The sequence below is a fragment of the Elephantulus edwardii genome, unplaced genomic scaffold (assembly GCF_000299155.1).
Source record: "Elephantulus edwardii isolate Elephantulus edwardi_28Jun2011 unplaced genomic scaffold, EleEdw1.0 scaffold00242, whole genome shotgun sequence".
NCBI lineage: Eukaryota > Metazoa > Chordata > Mammalia > Macroscelidea > Macroscelididae > Elephantulus > Elephantulus edwardii.
In genome coordinates, this window is record NW_006399992.1 from 3,817,493 (window position 1) to 3,832,998 (window position 15,506).

At 40.9% G+C, this 15,506-nt stretch overlaps 1 protein-coding gene across 2 annotated transcripts in view; it reads right to left on the reverse strand.

Annotated features, from left to right (window-relative positions):
* The window catches only part of TGFBR3 (transforming growth factor, beta receptor III), a 143,788-nt gene that overhangs the window by 56,995 nt on the left and 71,287 nt on the right, over nucleotides 1–15,506 (reverse strand). For both annotated transcript variants that reach the window (XM_006898961.1, XM_006898962.1), the window contains exons 3-4: nucleotides 9,505–9,688; nucleotides 2,705–2,873 (exon numbers count right to left, since the gene is read on the reverse strand). In XM_006898961.1, the coding sequence (XP_006899023.1) occupies nucleotides 2,705–2,873; nucleotides 9,505–9,688 (353 nt within the window). The remainder of the gene's footprint in view (nucleotides 1–2,704; nucleotides 2,874–9,504; nucleotides 9,689–15,506) is intronic.

Sequence of the window (15,506 nt, forward strand, 5' to 3'; positions counted from 1 at the left end):
ATTGGGAAGGGTGTATGACAGGGATGTGTCCTATCTCCATACCTTTTCAACCTCTATGCAGAGCAGAGTATCCGAGAGGCTGAGCTCTATAAGGAGAAGTGTGGCGGCGTCAGGATTGGTGGAAGATCTATCAACAGTCTGCGTTATGCAGATGACCCAACCCTGCTTGCTGAAACAGAGGAGGATCTGAAGTGCTTGCTGCAGAGGGTCAAGGACTGCAGCCTTCAATATGGATTGAGGCTCAGTGTCAAGAAGAGAACGATTCTCACCACTGGATCAATTGGCAGCATCAGGATGGATGGTGAAGAGATTGAGATTGTTAACAATTTTAGTTTGCTTGGCTCCACAGTCAACACTTGTGGCACAAGCAGCCAGGAAATTAAAAGACGTATTGCAATGGGAAAGTCTGCTGTTAGGGACCTCTCCAAAATACTGAAGAGCAATGGTGTCTCTGGAGACTAAAGTGTGTCTGATACAGGCCATGGTCTTTGCAATCACTTGTTATGCATCAAAGAATTGGACAATGACTAGGAAGGATAGAAGGAGAATTGATGCCTTTGAGCTGTGGTGCTGGAGAAGAGTATTGAATGTACCATGGACTGCTAAGAAAACAAACAGATTTATCCTGGAGAGGGTTAAACCGGACTGCTCCTTGGAGGCAAGGATTCTGAAGCTTCGTCTGACATACATTGGACATATTGTAAGGAGGGACCGATCCTTGGAGAGGGACATCATGCTTGGTAGGGTGGAGGGACAGCGCAGGAGAGGAAGACCCGCTCTATGAGGTGGATTGATTTAGTGATTTGGGTAATCGGGATGGGTGTGTTGGAGGCAGTGTGAGTGGCACAGGATAGAGCAGGGTTTAGGGCTGTTATACATGGGGTCGCTATGAGTTGCAAGCGACTCAACGGCACATAACAACAACAACAACAAGAAGGGAGGAATAACTTATAAATGGAAGATGTGAATGCCTGCATACCTCAAAAATATTATTGATATCACTGAATTGTACTAATTAAAATGGATAAGCTGGTGTAGGTTCTGAAATGTAAATTTTCAACAAGAAAATCTGAAATAATAACGTTATAAGATAAATTTCAATTTTTTAAGTCATCCACTTCAGAAATGGCTTGCCTCCGGAAACTTTATGTATGAACAGTGCTCATGCCTTTCGTTCATAGGGAAGGTATGCGTCATCTACGACTCGATGGCACCTAACAACAACAGTTCACATAAAATGTAGACCAAAATGATTGTGGAGCCTGTTTTATCCCTCTTCTTTCCATTTTCAATTCCCTATCAAGAATACCTGATGTTGTAGTTAGATGCCACTGAGCTAACTATGACTCATAGCAACCCCCTATCCAATGATGGCCTCATGATCTCCAATATGCTTTAGGCCATTGCTACCTATAATCACTGTGTCAATCCATTCTTGATAACGTCAAATGCAGCTTAGAAGCAGTCTGACTAGGATGAAATAGGGACATCAAGAACACACGTTGTTTTAACTAAGGGCTCTTCCACATACCACCACAAAAGAACACATACGTAGCTCTAAAACAAACCATTCTGGAGGCAAAAATGCTCTGAGGTTATTATGAACTAAACTTTCTAAAAAACCAAAATATCATTAGAGTGCTAACTATCTTAGTAAGACCTCACTTGGTAATTTTTTTTTTAATCAGGGATGACTTCAGACAGGAGTGAGTCAAGAGGAGCTATATCCTCTAATTATACTCAGAGGTCTAGAATAGACTTCAGAACTCAACTAGAGTAACAGAAAGCTAGAAAGAGATGAGTAAAGTGAGGTACACAACTGAAGGTCATTATTCCTTCTTCAAAGAGTCAAACCTTAAACATCAATAGTTCTCTCCCACCAACTTCTGGAAGGCTGCATGTCCCCTCCTCAAACAGGGCTTTGGGTCCATTATGGCTGACATAGGCAAACTAGAACAAGCCCAGATTTTTAAAATTTAATTGAAGCAGAATGATAACCAGAGAGGACAAATTTTAGTTCACAATCCTAGAATGGATTACTGATAGTAGTTATCATGAGCTTTTCAGGAGCCTTATCCAAGGGACAGGGAGCTCTGGTGGCCTAGTGGCAAGCAGCTGTGCGGCTATCCCAAATGCACATGGTTCTAGGCTACCAGCTGCTTCCGGAAAAAGGATGGGCAATTTCCTCCCTTGTGACTGAAAATTGCCTCTGAAAACCCACTAGAGGGTCAGCCATGGGTCAGTTCTGACTCTACGGTTCACACATCATCATCCAGGGTACTGTATTATTGACAAGACTGTAGAAAGTGACACAATTATATGATCCTATCTTTGAGCAGGGAACTGTTATTTCTGACTCTACTGCTTAAGAGATTTGACTGCTATGCAACCTTCACTTTACCTTTGTTTTCTAAGAGAGCGGTTAAGCTTTTACTCTTCAGGGTGTCAACCTGTAACTTTTCCAGTTGTTAGTACCATTTCAGTATTTATATGTATATATATATGTGTGAGTGTGTGTGTATTCACATTTCAAAAATTCAGGTGCCATAATTTACCAATTTGGTAAATTTCCAGTTTCATTTTTCAGCCATGCCTAAACTGGAACATATAGGTTCAAGCTCTATCCTTAAGTCAGGAAAAGATTTTTCATTTCTTTTCAATTCAGGAGACAACCCACATGTGCATGTATTTACATCCATATTACCTGTAGGGGTTAGAGTTGGGGCTGATTAACTCGATGATGTGTACTTCCTTATCCTGGGGCTGGCTGGACATCACACACCCTTCTGCTGTCTTGGGCTGAAGGTACTCAGCCAGGTAATTCAGAGAGAGAAAATTCTTTCCTATGTTACATGTGGGAGGGAAAACTTGATCTGCAAGTAAAGAAGACAAGACAACCTGTTATACCACCCAGCTCATGATTACCAGGCACAAAGGAAAATGGAGGTGTAGGTAAAACCCAACAGGTGGGCAGAGGAGACATGACCCAAAGGAGGAGACAGTCTAGGAATTCACCAAATACTGCTCTGAAACGCCCCCCATTACCATCATAAAAACAAAATAAAATCCACCAACTTCAAGTTAATGTCAACTCAAGAGTACTCCATGACTAACAGAACAAGTGATTCCTAAATAGTTTTCTTAGCTGTAACCTTCATGAAAGCAGACTGTAGGTCTTTTTTCCATGACACTGATGGGAGAGCTGAAACAGACAACATAGACATTTACAGCCAACTGCAAACCACTTGTACCCCCTAGAACTTGATTTATCTTCACCAGTGATCAACACTGTTGTTGGGGACCATTGAGTCAGAACAACTGATCCATAGCTGACCCTCCAGCAGGTTTTCAGAGACAGTACAGTAAATCACACAGGAAGGACAGTCCATCCTTCTCCTATGAAGGAGCTGGTGGATCAAACCACATATCTTTAGGTGTGCAGCACAGCTTCTTGCCACTAGGTCACCAGAGTTCCACTAATGATCAGCATTAGTGGCCTCTTTTTGTCTACATTCTCTCTTTTCTGGTCCTCTACAAAATTTCAATTGCTCTCACTGATCTCCTCTGATTCACCTTTCAGTCTCTTTCATTGGTTCCTTATCTTCTATACATTTTTTTAAGGTTTTTGTTTTGTTTTTGTTTTTAAACAATGGCAATGGTCCTTAATTACTGGTATATATTAGAATGAACCTGTTTGGGCCCCAAACCCTAGAGTGTGATCCAGAAAGTCTGAGTGGAAAGGAGCCCTGGTAGCACAATGTTGAAGGACTCTGCAGCTAACCAAAAGGTCATCTGTTTAAACCTACCCGAGCAGCTCCACAGGAGGAAGACCTGCAGACATGCTACTATGAAAACTACAGCCAAGAGGCCCTACGGGGAAGTCCTACTCTGTCACATGGGATTTCTGTGAGGCAAAAATTGACTCAGTGGTATATAAAAAATAGCATGCTCCCTTCTACTAGCCCATAGTAACCAATTACAGAAAACTATTTTAAAAATCTTAAAATTGGTCCCTACAAACAGATTTCAGAGAAAGTATGGGAGGAGCTAGCCAGTCTTCTTTTTTAAAAGCTCCGTAATTAATTGTGATGTGAAACAATACAAAGATTTTCAGTTCTTTCTTCAATACTTTTGTCCCACATCCTTGTGAGTGACCTCAGCCACTTCCATGGCTCTAATCTATATCTAAAATAACCTATCAGGGCTCTTTTTCTGTACTCCAGACCCTTGTCATATAAGCCTTACTTAAAAATCCTACAGGTATTGCAGGTTAAGCATACTAAAAAAATGAATCTGGTATCTGGCCTGCCCCCAATCTGTTTCTCTCTGGTATTTGTGATATTAACAGGAATACCAGCTACCTAGTTAATTTTCTGGCCCATGTGTAGATTTAATTATTTTCTTGGGCTTATCCCCTCAACACTTCATTTCTCCTAAAGACCGTAAAAGTCAGTTAGGGTAAACAGCAGGGGCAGAATTCCCTGCTATTTCACTATCTTGACAGAGATAGCTAATGTTTATGTGGCCCTTTATGGTCTTAGTCGATGCCTTCACAAACATCATCTCACTGTGCTCAAGGCTGCTCACCGCCTCCACCTGGAAAGTGATGCAACAGTCAGCTCTGAAGATAGTCCCCAATGGCACACGCCATTTACACAGCACTGTGGCTGATGGGATTTCCATCCAGTGCCTTAAATGTTTAAACAGAACTTTAAAGAAACTGCTGGCAGTGTGACAGCTGGGACAAGTGTCAAGGAAGTTCTAGGTGTAGCAAGTCTTTTTCAGAAGGAGTAATTCATCAGAGCCCTGGCATTTTAATGAAATACATTTCTTCCTTATTCATATAGGCAGGATGCCAACATACAAATGGACATACAGATCTCACCCAGGAGTAAGGAATCGGCCTGAGAGGTCCCAAGACTGGGTTGAGTCTGCTTCCCTGGCGTGTGTAATATGCCTTATGCTGAGAGCTGCATTCACTGCAGCATCCAGGGGCACCACCGCATCCAGAGCCTCACACCAGGCACAGAGCAGACCGGAGCAGTTCACAATGCACTCTGAGTTCTTCTCTAAAAGATTGCCTCAGGGAGAAGTGCTGAGCTCTGCCTGCTGAGACTGCTTGCTTGAGTAGCCTCCCCACCACATCTGCTAAGGACTCTGCCAGATGAGGTATGCTCACTGCAGCTGCAGCCTGCGGATGCCTCCCCCAGATCACAAGATGGAAAATGATATTAGGACGGCGGGTCTGAAAGTAAACCAAGAATAGGAGGGGCATGCAGGCCAAGGACGGTCAAGAGGCTAGGACCTTTCTGGAGCTCTCTCAGACACCCAGATATCTGGTATGCTGTATGCATAGGTTTCTGGAATTAACAAACTATAATACAACACTTACGATGGTAACAAAAATCTACCCATTTGTGACCCTCCATAAACAAAGGCTTAATCACTTGAAAGTTGCTGTTAGGAAGGACTCAAGTTCCAGAGGGCACTGCCACCAAGTTCAATAAACTGATTACTTTTTGTTGTGTGTGGTTCTCCCCTCCCCCAAATGCCTGGCTTAAAAACTTAACCTAAGTGCCAAGTCAAAAGGAAACCACAAAGGGGATTCCCCGGGTAGAAACCTGGCAAGTTTGGGCAAAAGAAAGTCACATGCTTCTTTGTATTTTAGGAAAGGATTGACAGATTGAATTAAGACTCAGAATGGCAGACTCCGAAAGCAGGAATGAGCTTCCTGGAGGGAAATGCAAACTCCTTATCAGATGTGAAAACTGAGGATCTGGTGGTAAATAAGAATGCTAATGGTGGCTTAGTGGTAAGGAGTTGCCCCAACAACCCAAGGCACACACAGTTCTAATCCGCCAGAGAAAGATGGGCAATCTCTTCCTGTGCCATTTACTGCCTCTCAAAACCTGCTGGAGGATGAGCTACACTTGATTCTGACTTGATGGTTACACATCAACGACAACACGGTTAACAAGATCAGCTTCAATAAGAACCATGTCTCCACACTCTTCCACTCTCAAACTTTAGCATTTATCAGGATTACCTGCAGGTTTATTAAAATATGATTGCTGGATCACACTGCCAGAATTTCTGATTCTGTCAGTCTAGACTGGGTCCCAGAATTGATATTTCGAGCAGGTTCCAAGATGCTGTTGTTGTTGCTGCTGCTAGTGTCAAGACTACACTTTGAGATCTATACTGGGTTAGAACAAAAGCAAACTCCTACCTGGTATTCTAGCACAAGGAAAAGAAGAAACAGGCCAGGCTCGTGGAAGCCAGTTGATGAAGCTTGGTCCATGGCAGTAAACAACATTTCCTTACAGCCTGTTGACTCTATCAAAGAGCATTATTTCCTCTCTCCACAACATGACTTACATCCAACAGGTGACTAGAGTCACATTTTCAGGGGTTCTAAATATGTTATTAGGAGTCTCTGAGTATAATAATTAATTTAGATAATTATAATACTTTTTTTAAGTTGCTTTTAGTATCATATTAAATTAAAACTCATAGTTGTGGTTAGGTGCCTTCGGGCTGAGTTCAACTCACAGCAACTCTATGAACAACAGATCTGTGCCATCCTCATCATTTCTGACATACTTGAGCCCATTACTGCAGTCATTGTGTCAATCTATCAGACTGAGAGTCTTACCCTCTTTTGCTGACCCTCCCTAGTAGAATAAACTTATGCTATATTATGCGTTGATACAGTAACTGGGGCAATGGGGGTTGGTGTATCAGAATTAGTGAGACTGGCTCAGGACAGGGTAGGCTTCAGAGCTGCCATACATATGAGTCACTATGAGTCGCAGGCAACTTGAGGCACATAACAACAACAACAACATATAAAACATATTTTTAAACATATTTGAAAATTAGCAATTATTATTTTTCACTAACTTGGAATATAATTCTGTATGTAAATGTTTATACCAATAAAAAGTAACTTGACTGAATTCATTGCAATGGTGGATTTATTCTGGTTCCCTTGCTTTTATGTATCATGTGAGATCACAGTTACTTCACAGTTACTTCTGGTTGTTTACCAGGACACATACTGAAGGAACTTGTGTTTGTACTGTGGTGAAGAACCTTGCTAGTTTAAACTGCTATATCTCCAGATGTGGTTGTACAAAATACCCTCTCAATGGTTACAATGGATACAAAATCTGTTATCTAGGAATATGATCCATTCTTGGGCAGTTACTGCTCACACTGGATCTTGTAGCAAGTTGCTTACTGAATGAAAACAGAAAGAGTGAGACTTAACAATCTACCTCTACCTCTTACTTATCAGAAAGAAATAGTGTCCTACCACAAAACCTGACAAAATAAGAAGTTTTAGTTATAAGGCAGGAGACTGACAATAGGGCATAGAAGTTAACAAAGGTTGTAGGGACCTCATGGCTTAAACAACATGGGTGCCCTCTTAACTCTGAGTGAACTGTATTTCTGGCCAGCACGTTTCCACACACTGGAGCTGGCATTAACATCATGTAGTGCCCTGTCAGTTCCCATCAACTGGAGCACTTACTTTTCATGTGTCCCATTTGCTTAGCATCTATGGGTCTTTGTCTTGGACAACTGGCCCTCCTGTTTTGCTGACTCCCCAGTCATGGGCTTAAAAGGGTTATCTGTCCCTGACTACCAGAATTCAGTTTCAGGCATACAGACACTGGAAAGAGCTTATGATTTTTACTAAATAGAGATTCTTTAGTTTGCTTGAATGCAACTTAATTTCTAGTTACTTGAGTACCATTAATGTTTAGTAATAAATTTGTACTTTTCAAAACCAACTTTCATCTAAAAATGCCCCTCTCTACCAAATCTTTCCATCTAGACAACCCATCTTCATTTTCAGGCTCTGCTTCCTTGGCTTAGGCTTAAAATAAAGCAGTAGACAATAAGCCTCAGACTCAAGAATCAAGAAACTAGGACATGAGTCTAGGCATTGTTATAAGTATGGCAGGTTGTGGCTACGGTTGTGTGCTGTGAGTTGGAACCAACTCATAGCTGACCCTCCAGCACGTTTTCAGAGGGAGTAAATCACACAAGAGGAGACTGCCCATCTTTCTCCAGAGGAGCGGCTGGTGGATTCGAAACATGTGCCTTTGGGATTGCAATGAAGTTTTCTTACCACTAGGCCACCAGAGCTCCCTAGTATGGGAAGTAGCTAATAGTAAAAATAGTAAATAGTAAAAATAGTAAAGATTTAGATGAGTCTGCTTAACCTCTACTGACTGCTCTGTAATATGACAAAAGCAATATCTTCCTCTTATGTGGGGGTTCAATGTGCATGTGAGAGCACAGGACCTGACTCTGCACATGAGTACACTTCACAATGCCAGTGCCCACTTTTTCCGCATTTGTCTCATAGATACTTTGATGAAGCCAGATCCCAGAAAAGGTTCTGGGGGAGGAAAGCTCTATAACCCACTCTCCCTCTATCCTGTGGTTGCAGAGATTGTTGATGTAGAATTCAAAAGGAAGAAGCTAGACACTGAGCTGAAGCACATTGTCCACAGTCACCTGACTCTCACAAGGACTCATTCACAAGAGTTACTATTTCATAGTACATTGTAAGAGCTCCACAAATGCTCAACTAAAAATAATGATGAAAAAAATCATTCAATAAACAGGCTTTCAAAATTGAGGCACTGGGTATTTATATCCACCTGTAAGGCAAAAGGAAATTAAAATGGGCAATCTCTTACTAAGGATATGTAGTTTCTTTCTCTAATAATTTGTCCTTGGAAGAGAACTTACTATTAACCATATAAATAATTTCACTTTGCTTGAGTCCAAAAATGCAACTGATGCCTTAAGACCACAAACTGACACTGATTTCAAATGCTTGCAGAATGATTGGCAAGAGGAAGCTTTAATTGTTCGTTCCCTGCCAAGTCCTCCTGAATTCTTTTATCATTTTCTTCCCCCACCCTCAGCTTCTTGCCCTCTTCTCACTCCTCCTGACTTCTTCCTTGAATGAAGACTCCCCCTTTCTCAGCCATGTTATTATTGCTAGTTTCTAGAGAATCCATTGTGACTCATGGAGACTCCATGTGTGCAAAACAGAGCACCAATCAAACAGTGCCATACACCAACCACAGTGATCCAAGTTTGTGAACTTTCAGAAAAAGATTTGTCAGGTCTGTCTTTCAATGTGTCTCTGAGTGTGTCTGAACAGCCAATATTCAGCTAGCAGTTGAATACCGAGCCGTCTGCATCACCGAGTGACTCCTCTCAACTCTATTACTCGCTATTTTTTCACTTGTCTCTACCAGGCCTGTTTCTTTAGAAGGAACAGAGAAGGAGAGGATGAAGAAAGGAAGGGGAAACGCTAGGGATGGAGTTGAGGAGCAAGTCCAAACGCTCACTCAGATCCCTGCCAATGCTAATATTCTGAAATCCAATGATACCATATCCTAACCACCTAGTCTCAGGAAAGAAAACAACTGACTGTTGTAAATTAGTCATTAAGTGAAACCATATAAAACTTACCTTCCCCCACTTTAATGTAAATGTTTCTCGCTATCTTGAGTTCAGTGAATGAAGTGACTGCTCCATACTCCTTTTGGGCCCAATTTAACAGATGTTCGTTTCCATCAGGGAAATTCTTTTCTTCTGTTTTTGCCGACAAAGAGAAGTTTCCTGATGAAAACTGTACCACGGAACCCTCAGACACCTAAAAGAAATAAAACTTCTTATTTAACACAGTGTAGTGACCCAAAGGAGCATGATAAATAGAAAACACTTATTAAACAACTAATAAACATAGAAAACACTTATTAAATAACTGATAGACATTGGTCAGTAAGTCCCCGATACCACTGACGGCCAAACAGCAAGCACACCTGTCGTGGAGGAAGTGTGACCAGGGTGGTCCTTAGAGGAGAGGAGAGTAAAACTTGATATTTGGGGCAAATTGTCAGGAGGGGTCAGTCTGTGGAAAAAAAGACATTATGCTGGGAAATGCAGAGGATCAGCAAAAGAGGAAGACCCTCAATAAGACAGACTGACACATAACTGTAACGAGGGGTGTGAACATGTTAGAGATTGTGAGGATGGCGCAGAATAGGGTGAGTTTCCTCTCTGTCCATAGGGTTGCTTATGAGTCACTGTTGACCCAATGAGACTTAACGTAAAGGGTGGGCTTTTTTATTTTCCAGTATTTTTTTTTTCAAACTGATTCAAGAAATATTTCCAAACCCAATTTCCTAGGTAGGGACAACTTATATAAGATGTCTCTTTGAATAACTATCTCTCTGTCCCTCTATCTCTTTATGTAGGGAGCTCTGGTGGTAAAGTCAGTAAGCAGGGCATTGTGACGCTAACCTAAAGGTGGCCAGTTTGAATCTCCTGGCAGCTCTGCAGGAGTTAGATGGGCAACTTCCCCTTACGTGATTGACAGCCTCTGAAAACCCACTGGAAGATCAGCTACAAGTTGGCTCCAACCTGGTTAACAATGAGTTTTATGAGTACATCTATATAGATAGAATTTTACAGTGTTTGCAGTGAAGGTTTACACAGCAGTGTAGGGTTCCCCTATGACAGTTTCTGAAGAAGCTGTTCAGTGATATTAACTGTATTCTCTACAATGCATGAACGTTCTCATTATTTATTTGAGTTGTTTCACTTTAAATCTTACTTTTTTAAAGCGTGTTTAACAAGAGACTCTGGAGTGCACTGTGAGTAATTGTAAGATTTATCATGGCCATGTCCTAGACATCTCAATTTGAAGGAGAGGCTTTGAAGGAGAGACTTTGAATCAGCTTATTTCAAGTAAAATGGAAGTGAGTGTCCTCATGGTTGGAGAATAGAGATTTTTCTGATAGTTTCCTTCTGTCCCTTATAGCCTTATTTTTAAACATGTACACAAAATAGTACTTAAACGAAGAAAAACAAAACCAAAAAACTTTCAAAAATATCTTAAAAACCAAAACAGTACTTAACTCAAGACATTGTTCTCTATTAAATTATTTATGTATATATATTTAATTATATCTATAATAATTATATATATAGAGAGAGAGCACGTGTGTGCACAAGCGAGAGAGAGCACGAGAGCGCACGCACATGAATTAGAGAGAGTTCTTTCCAAAAGACAGATATGAGTTATTATGAACTAGACATCTGCTTTTGTGAAATTTGTGTATGATTCTGGGGTGGGGTGATAGATCTAGTTACAGTTTTTTTTTCTCCTTGCCTTCTCATCTTTGCTTTAGAGTAAATGTGGACTATTTGGTCTCATAAAATTGTTTAAGGGACACAGGACTCATAAGTGATACTATTTGCTTTAGAAGTTAATTATTTGACTGAAAGGTGATTTCCAGATGTGTCTTCAGTGCCATTTCAATAGGCCACTTTTAATAGTATTGCCGGTTTCCCTGGCTATTGGTCCAGTAGATCTGGCCTTTTTTAGGACTTTAAGTTGTATTTTATGTTTTTATCCCATTCTCTCCAGGATCTTCCTTTGTGTCACTGGCCAGAATAGTCATTAGTGATAGCGGGGTACCATCTAGTTCTTATAGTCTTAGGTTAGACGAAGCCCCTGATTATTCGGACATTTAGTCTTAGGGACTTTTGAGTATTTAGTTTCCTTCATTATCTTTTGCTCCAGATGAGTAGACAAAAATAGCTGAAACTCAGATGATCAAGTTCCGGGATCAATGTCCTACTACAGTTGAGGATCATTGCCCAAACAGTTACCAAGTGATTCACTCTTTGAAAGTACTGTTACAGAACAGAGCCAGGGGCTCCCTCGACAAAAGTAATTATCAGTTTGGGGCAAGTTGTCCTCCCAGGAGACATGTGCCATATATGGAGACATTTCTGACTGACACAAGTAGGAAAGTAGTGCTACTCGCTAGTAGAAGCTAGGGAGTGAGGCTAAATATTGTACAATGCACCAGAGTCTTCACAATAAAGAATTATCCAATCAAAAGTCAATACCAGGTTCCACTGAGTTGATTCCAATTTATGGAGACCCAACAGATTTCCGAGCAGAACTATTCCCTATAGAGTTTCAAAAGCTCATTTTCTAGAAGCAGATCTCCAAGCCCATTTTGTAATGCATGGCTGAGCAGATGAAAATCTCCAAAACTTGCTAGTAGTGGAGTATTTAAACCATTTGCACCACCCAGAGACTTCAAAAATGAGGATAGTAATGAAGATTAAAAACACTTTTTTGTACTTTGGACTGGCTGAATGTTCCTAATCCAAACATCTCTTGCCACTGAGTCTATTCTAACTCATAGTAACTCTACAGGAGTGAGTAACTCATAGTAACTCTACAGGAGTGAGTATAACTACCTCATAAGGTCTGTAAGACTATAACTCTTTATAGACGCCTCGTCTTTTTTCCATGGAGCTGTGGCTAAGTTTGAACTTCTAACCTTTTGATCATTAGTTGAGTGATTAACCATGGTGCCACCAGAGTTCCTTCTGAATGTTCCCACTACCCTAGTCAGGATAAAGATGGGCAATCTCCTCTTTTGCAATTTACTTCTTCTGTAAACCTGCTGGAGGGTCTGTTATGGGTCAGTTCTGCCTCAACATCACACAAGAATCACCATCCTAATAGTCATTGAATCTCCAATTTAGACCCCAAATTGGTAGCACTTTCTATACTAGAAACTAGATAGCTCAGTCTTTAATAAAGAATAAGAGGATGTTTCTAACATGATTTGGATTGGAAAGCTAAGAAGCAACTGATCATTATTAAATTAAGTTTACACTGACCAACAATGGCTACGTTTTATTCCATACCTACTACAAAATGCTATCAAATGTAAATATGATAGTTTCTAAATGTTCTAATACTCAGCTCCACAATCAACACTCTTGGCACAAGCAGTCAGGAAATCAAAAGATTAATTCCACTGGGAAATCTGCTGTCAGGGACCTTTCCAGAGTACTGAGAAACAAAGATGTCAGTCTAGAGACTTAAGGTGTGCCTGATCCAAGGCCACGGTCTTCACAATTACTTGCTATGCATCAGAGACCTGGACAATGACTAAAGATGACAGAAGAAAAATCGATGCCTTTGAGTTGTAGTGTGGAGAAGAGTCTTGAACATACCATAGACTGCCAAGAAAACAAAGGAGGTCTGTCTTGGTGAGGGTGAAACCAAGTTTCTTCTTGGAAGCTCTGTCTCACATACTGTGAGCACATACTAAGTGGGACCAATCTTTGGAGAAGGACATCAGGCTTGGAAGGGTGGAGGGACAGTGCAGGAGAGGAAGACCCTGGATGAGATGGATTGACACAGTAACTGAGGTAATAGGGGTAGATGTGTTAAAATCAGTGAGCCTGGTTCAGGATAGGACAGGGTTCAGAGCTGTTGTACATAGGATCGCTATGCTGGTTTTAATGAAAGTCAGTGGGGAACATCTGTTTTGACATTTTCTGCATAATAAGAGAGGAAGATCCTTAACAAGATGGATTGACACAATGACTAAGAGCGGGCTTGAGTATTTTGGAGATCATGAGGATGGCACAGGATAGAACAGGATTCCAACCTAACTGCCACTAAAACTGGCAGTCAACTTCATGGCACACAACAGATCAAAAGGAAAATCTCTACATCATTTAACCTGCGAAACAACCATTCTCCACATATACTTCCTCTGAAATGTATCTATTTAGCAACTGTAAACAAGGCTGGTCTCAATTTCTGACTTTTACACTGTGGTTAAATCTTCTCACTGAAAAGCACTTGCAATAAAGTAATTTTTATCAAGCCTGTTACTGAAAAATCCACAGTGGTCCAGAAGATTTTATTCCACATCCAGAAAGCATAGTTCTTAATGGCAAGTATCTCTGGAGGATCTACTTCTGTGTTCTCATTAATGATACAGTCATAATAATATGAAACATTTAGGTTTTTAAATATACTATCTATAGAGTATAGCTTCTCAGAGAGGAAAGTGAGATATATCACACTGGTGCTCTCCAGAGATAAGAAAATGAACAGTGTGAATAGGAGAAGAAATAGGGAACAACTTCAGAATCTATCCTGAAATTATTACAAAGCAACCTCACAGCACAGCTGACTCTGTAAAAAGACACAACATCTGTCAAATTCCTCCATGCACCATCACCCCTGCTCCAGTCTGTCCTTTCCTGGGCCAGCAGCAATAAGGTCCACACACTCAGGACTCAGGAATTTGGAAACGGAGTTTAACTGCTACTCCTCAGGCACATTCCAATAAGAAGAAAGCAAACTTGCCAGGAGCAGTGAAATGTCCTGACTACAGGTCAGTGGAAATTTTCTGCTTCAGTGAGGGGTTAGTCAGCACTTTGCTCAGGACTGCTGGCTATTCCCACTTAGGACAAAGCTGGATGGATGCCTGACAGAGACCCTCTCACCTCACCACGTTTTATAAGGTATTGTTCACATGTTATTTCCATTCGATTCTCAGGGCACCTGGGAGGTAGGCTACTATGATTTCCACAGCCAAGAGAATGAAACCTCAGAGAGGTTAATGGCCTATCCAAAGTCAGAGAATCAGCAATGGGAAAGATCAGAACACGTGACTTCTGACTCCTGGTCACAGCTGGCCTCTACTTGAACCCTTCAAAAGGACCTCATTAGCTCCCAAGAAAGAAATCTGTTCTTACTTTCTATCTGGAAGATTTGTCTTTTATCCACTGTGCCTTCCAGACCAAAAAAAAAAAAAATAAAAATCCTTTCTCTCTCTTTTAAGGTAGAAGGCTTCAAATCACCCTGACTTAAGTAATGTAGCATCTCCAATTCACAGTAGCATCCCCAACTCCTCCTCAGACACGTAACTACCTCGGCCTCAGAAACATGACACCCAACAAATCCTCAGCGTTTCCAGGTGTGGCCTGACACATTTTTTGTGGGTCTATTAGCATCACTGACATGGATACTGCATGAAACAAAACACCACATTAGTTTTTAATTACTATTACTGGTTTGCTTTTGGTACAATGACTCTGTAAGTGTTTTTATTTGACTTAGTGATACTGAGGAACTAGATGAAATTCCAATATTGATCAGGCATTCTTTTTCAAACATACCTTTACTCAGAAACTTCTAGTACTCTAAACAATAAAATCCACAGAGCAATTCCTGCTTTGACAATCGCATAATGCTTTCAGGATCATTTAATATTCTGCCCAAAGCATCCTGAAGTATTGAAACTTGAGGCTTCAATTTGTTCTTCAGTTCCTTCAGCTTAAGAAATGTTGAGTGAGTTTGGCTCTTTTGATTTTCTGACTCCATTTCCTTCCACATTTCATTCTAATACTTTACTTTGTCTTCCTGCACTGCCCTTCGGAATCTTCTGCTCAACTCCTTAACATCTTGATTTCTTCCCTCAGGTTTGGCTTCTTGGTGCTCTAGTGCAATATTCAGAGGTTCTTCTGACACCCACCTTGCTCTTTTCTTCCTCCTCTCTTTACATTCTTCCTAGTTAATATTCTTGATAGCCTCCTACAGCCTCTTCTGGTCTTCCCTCTTTAGTGTTCAAGGCCTC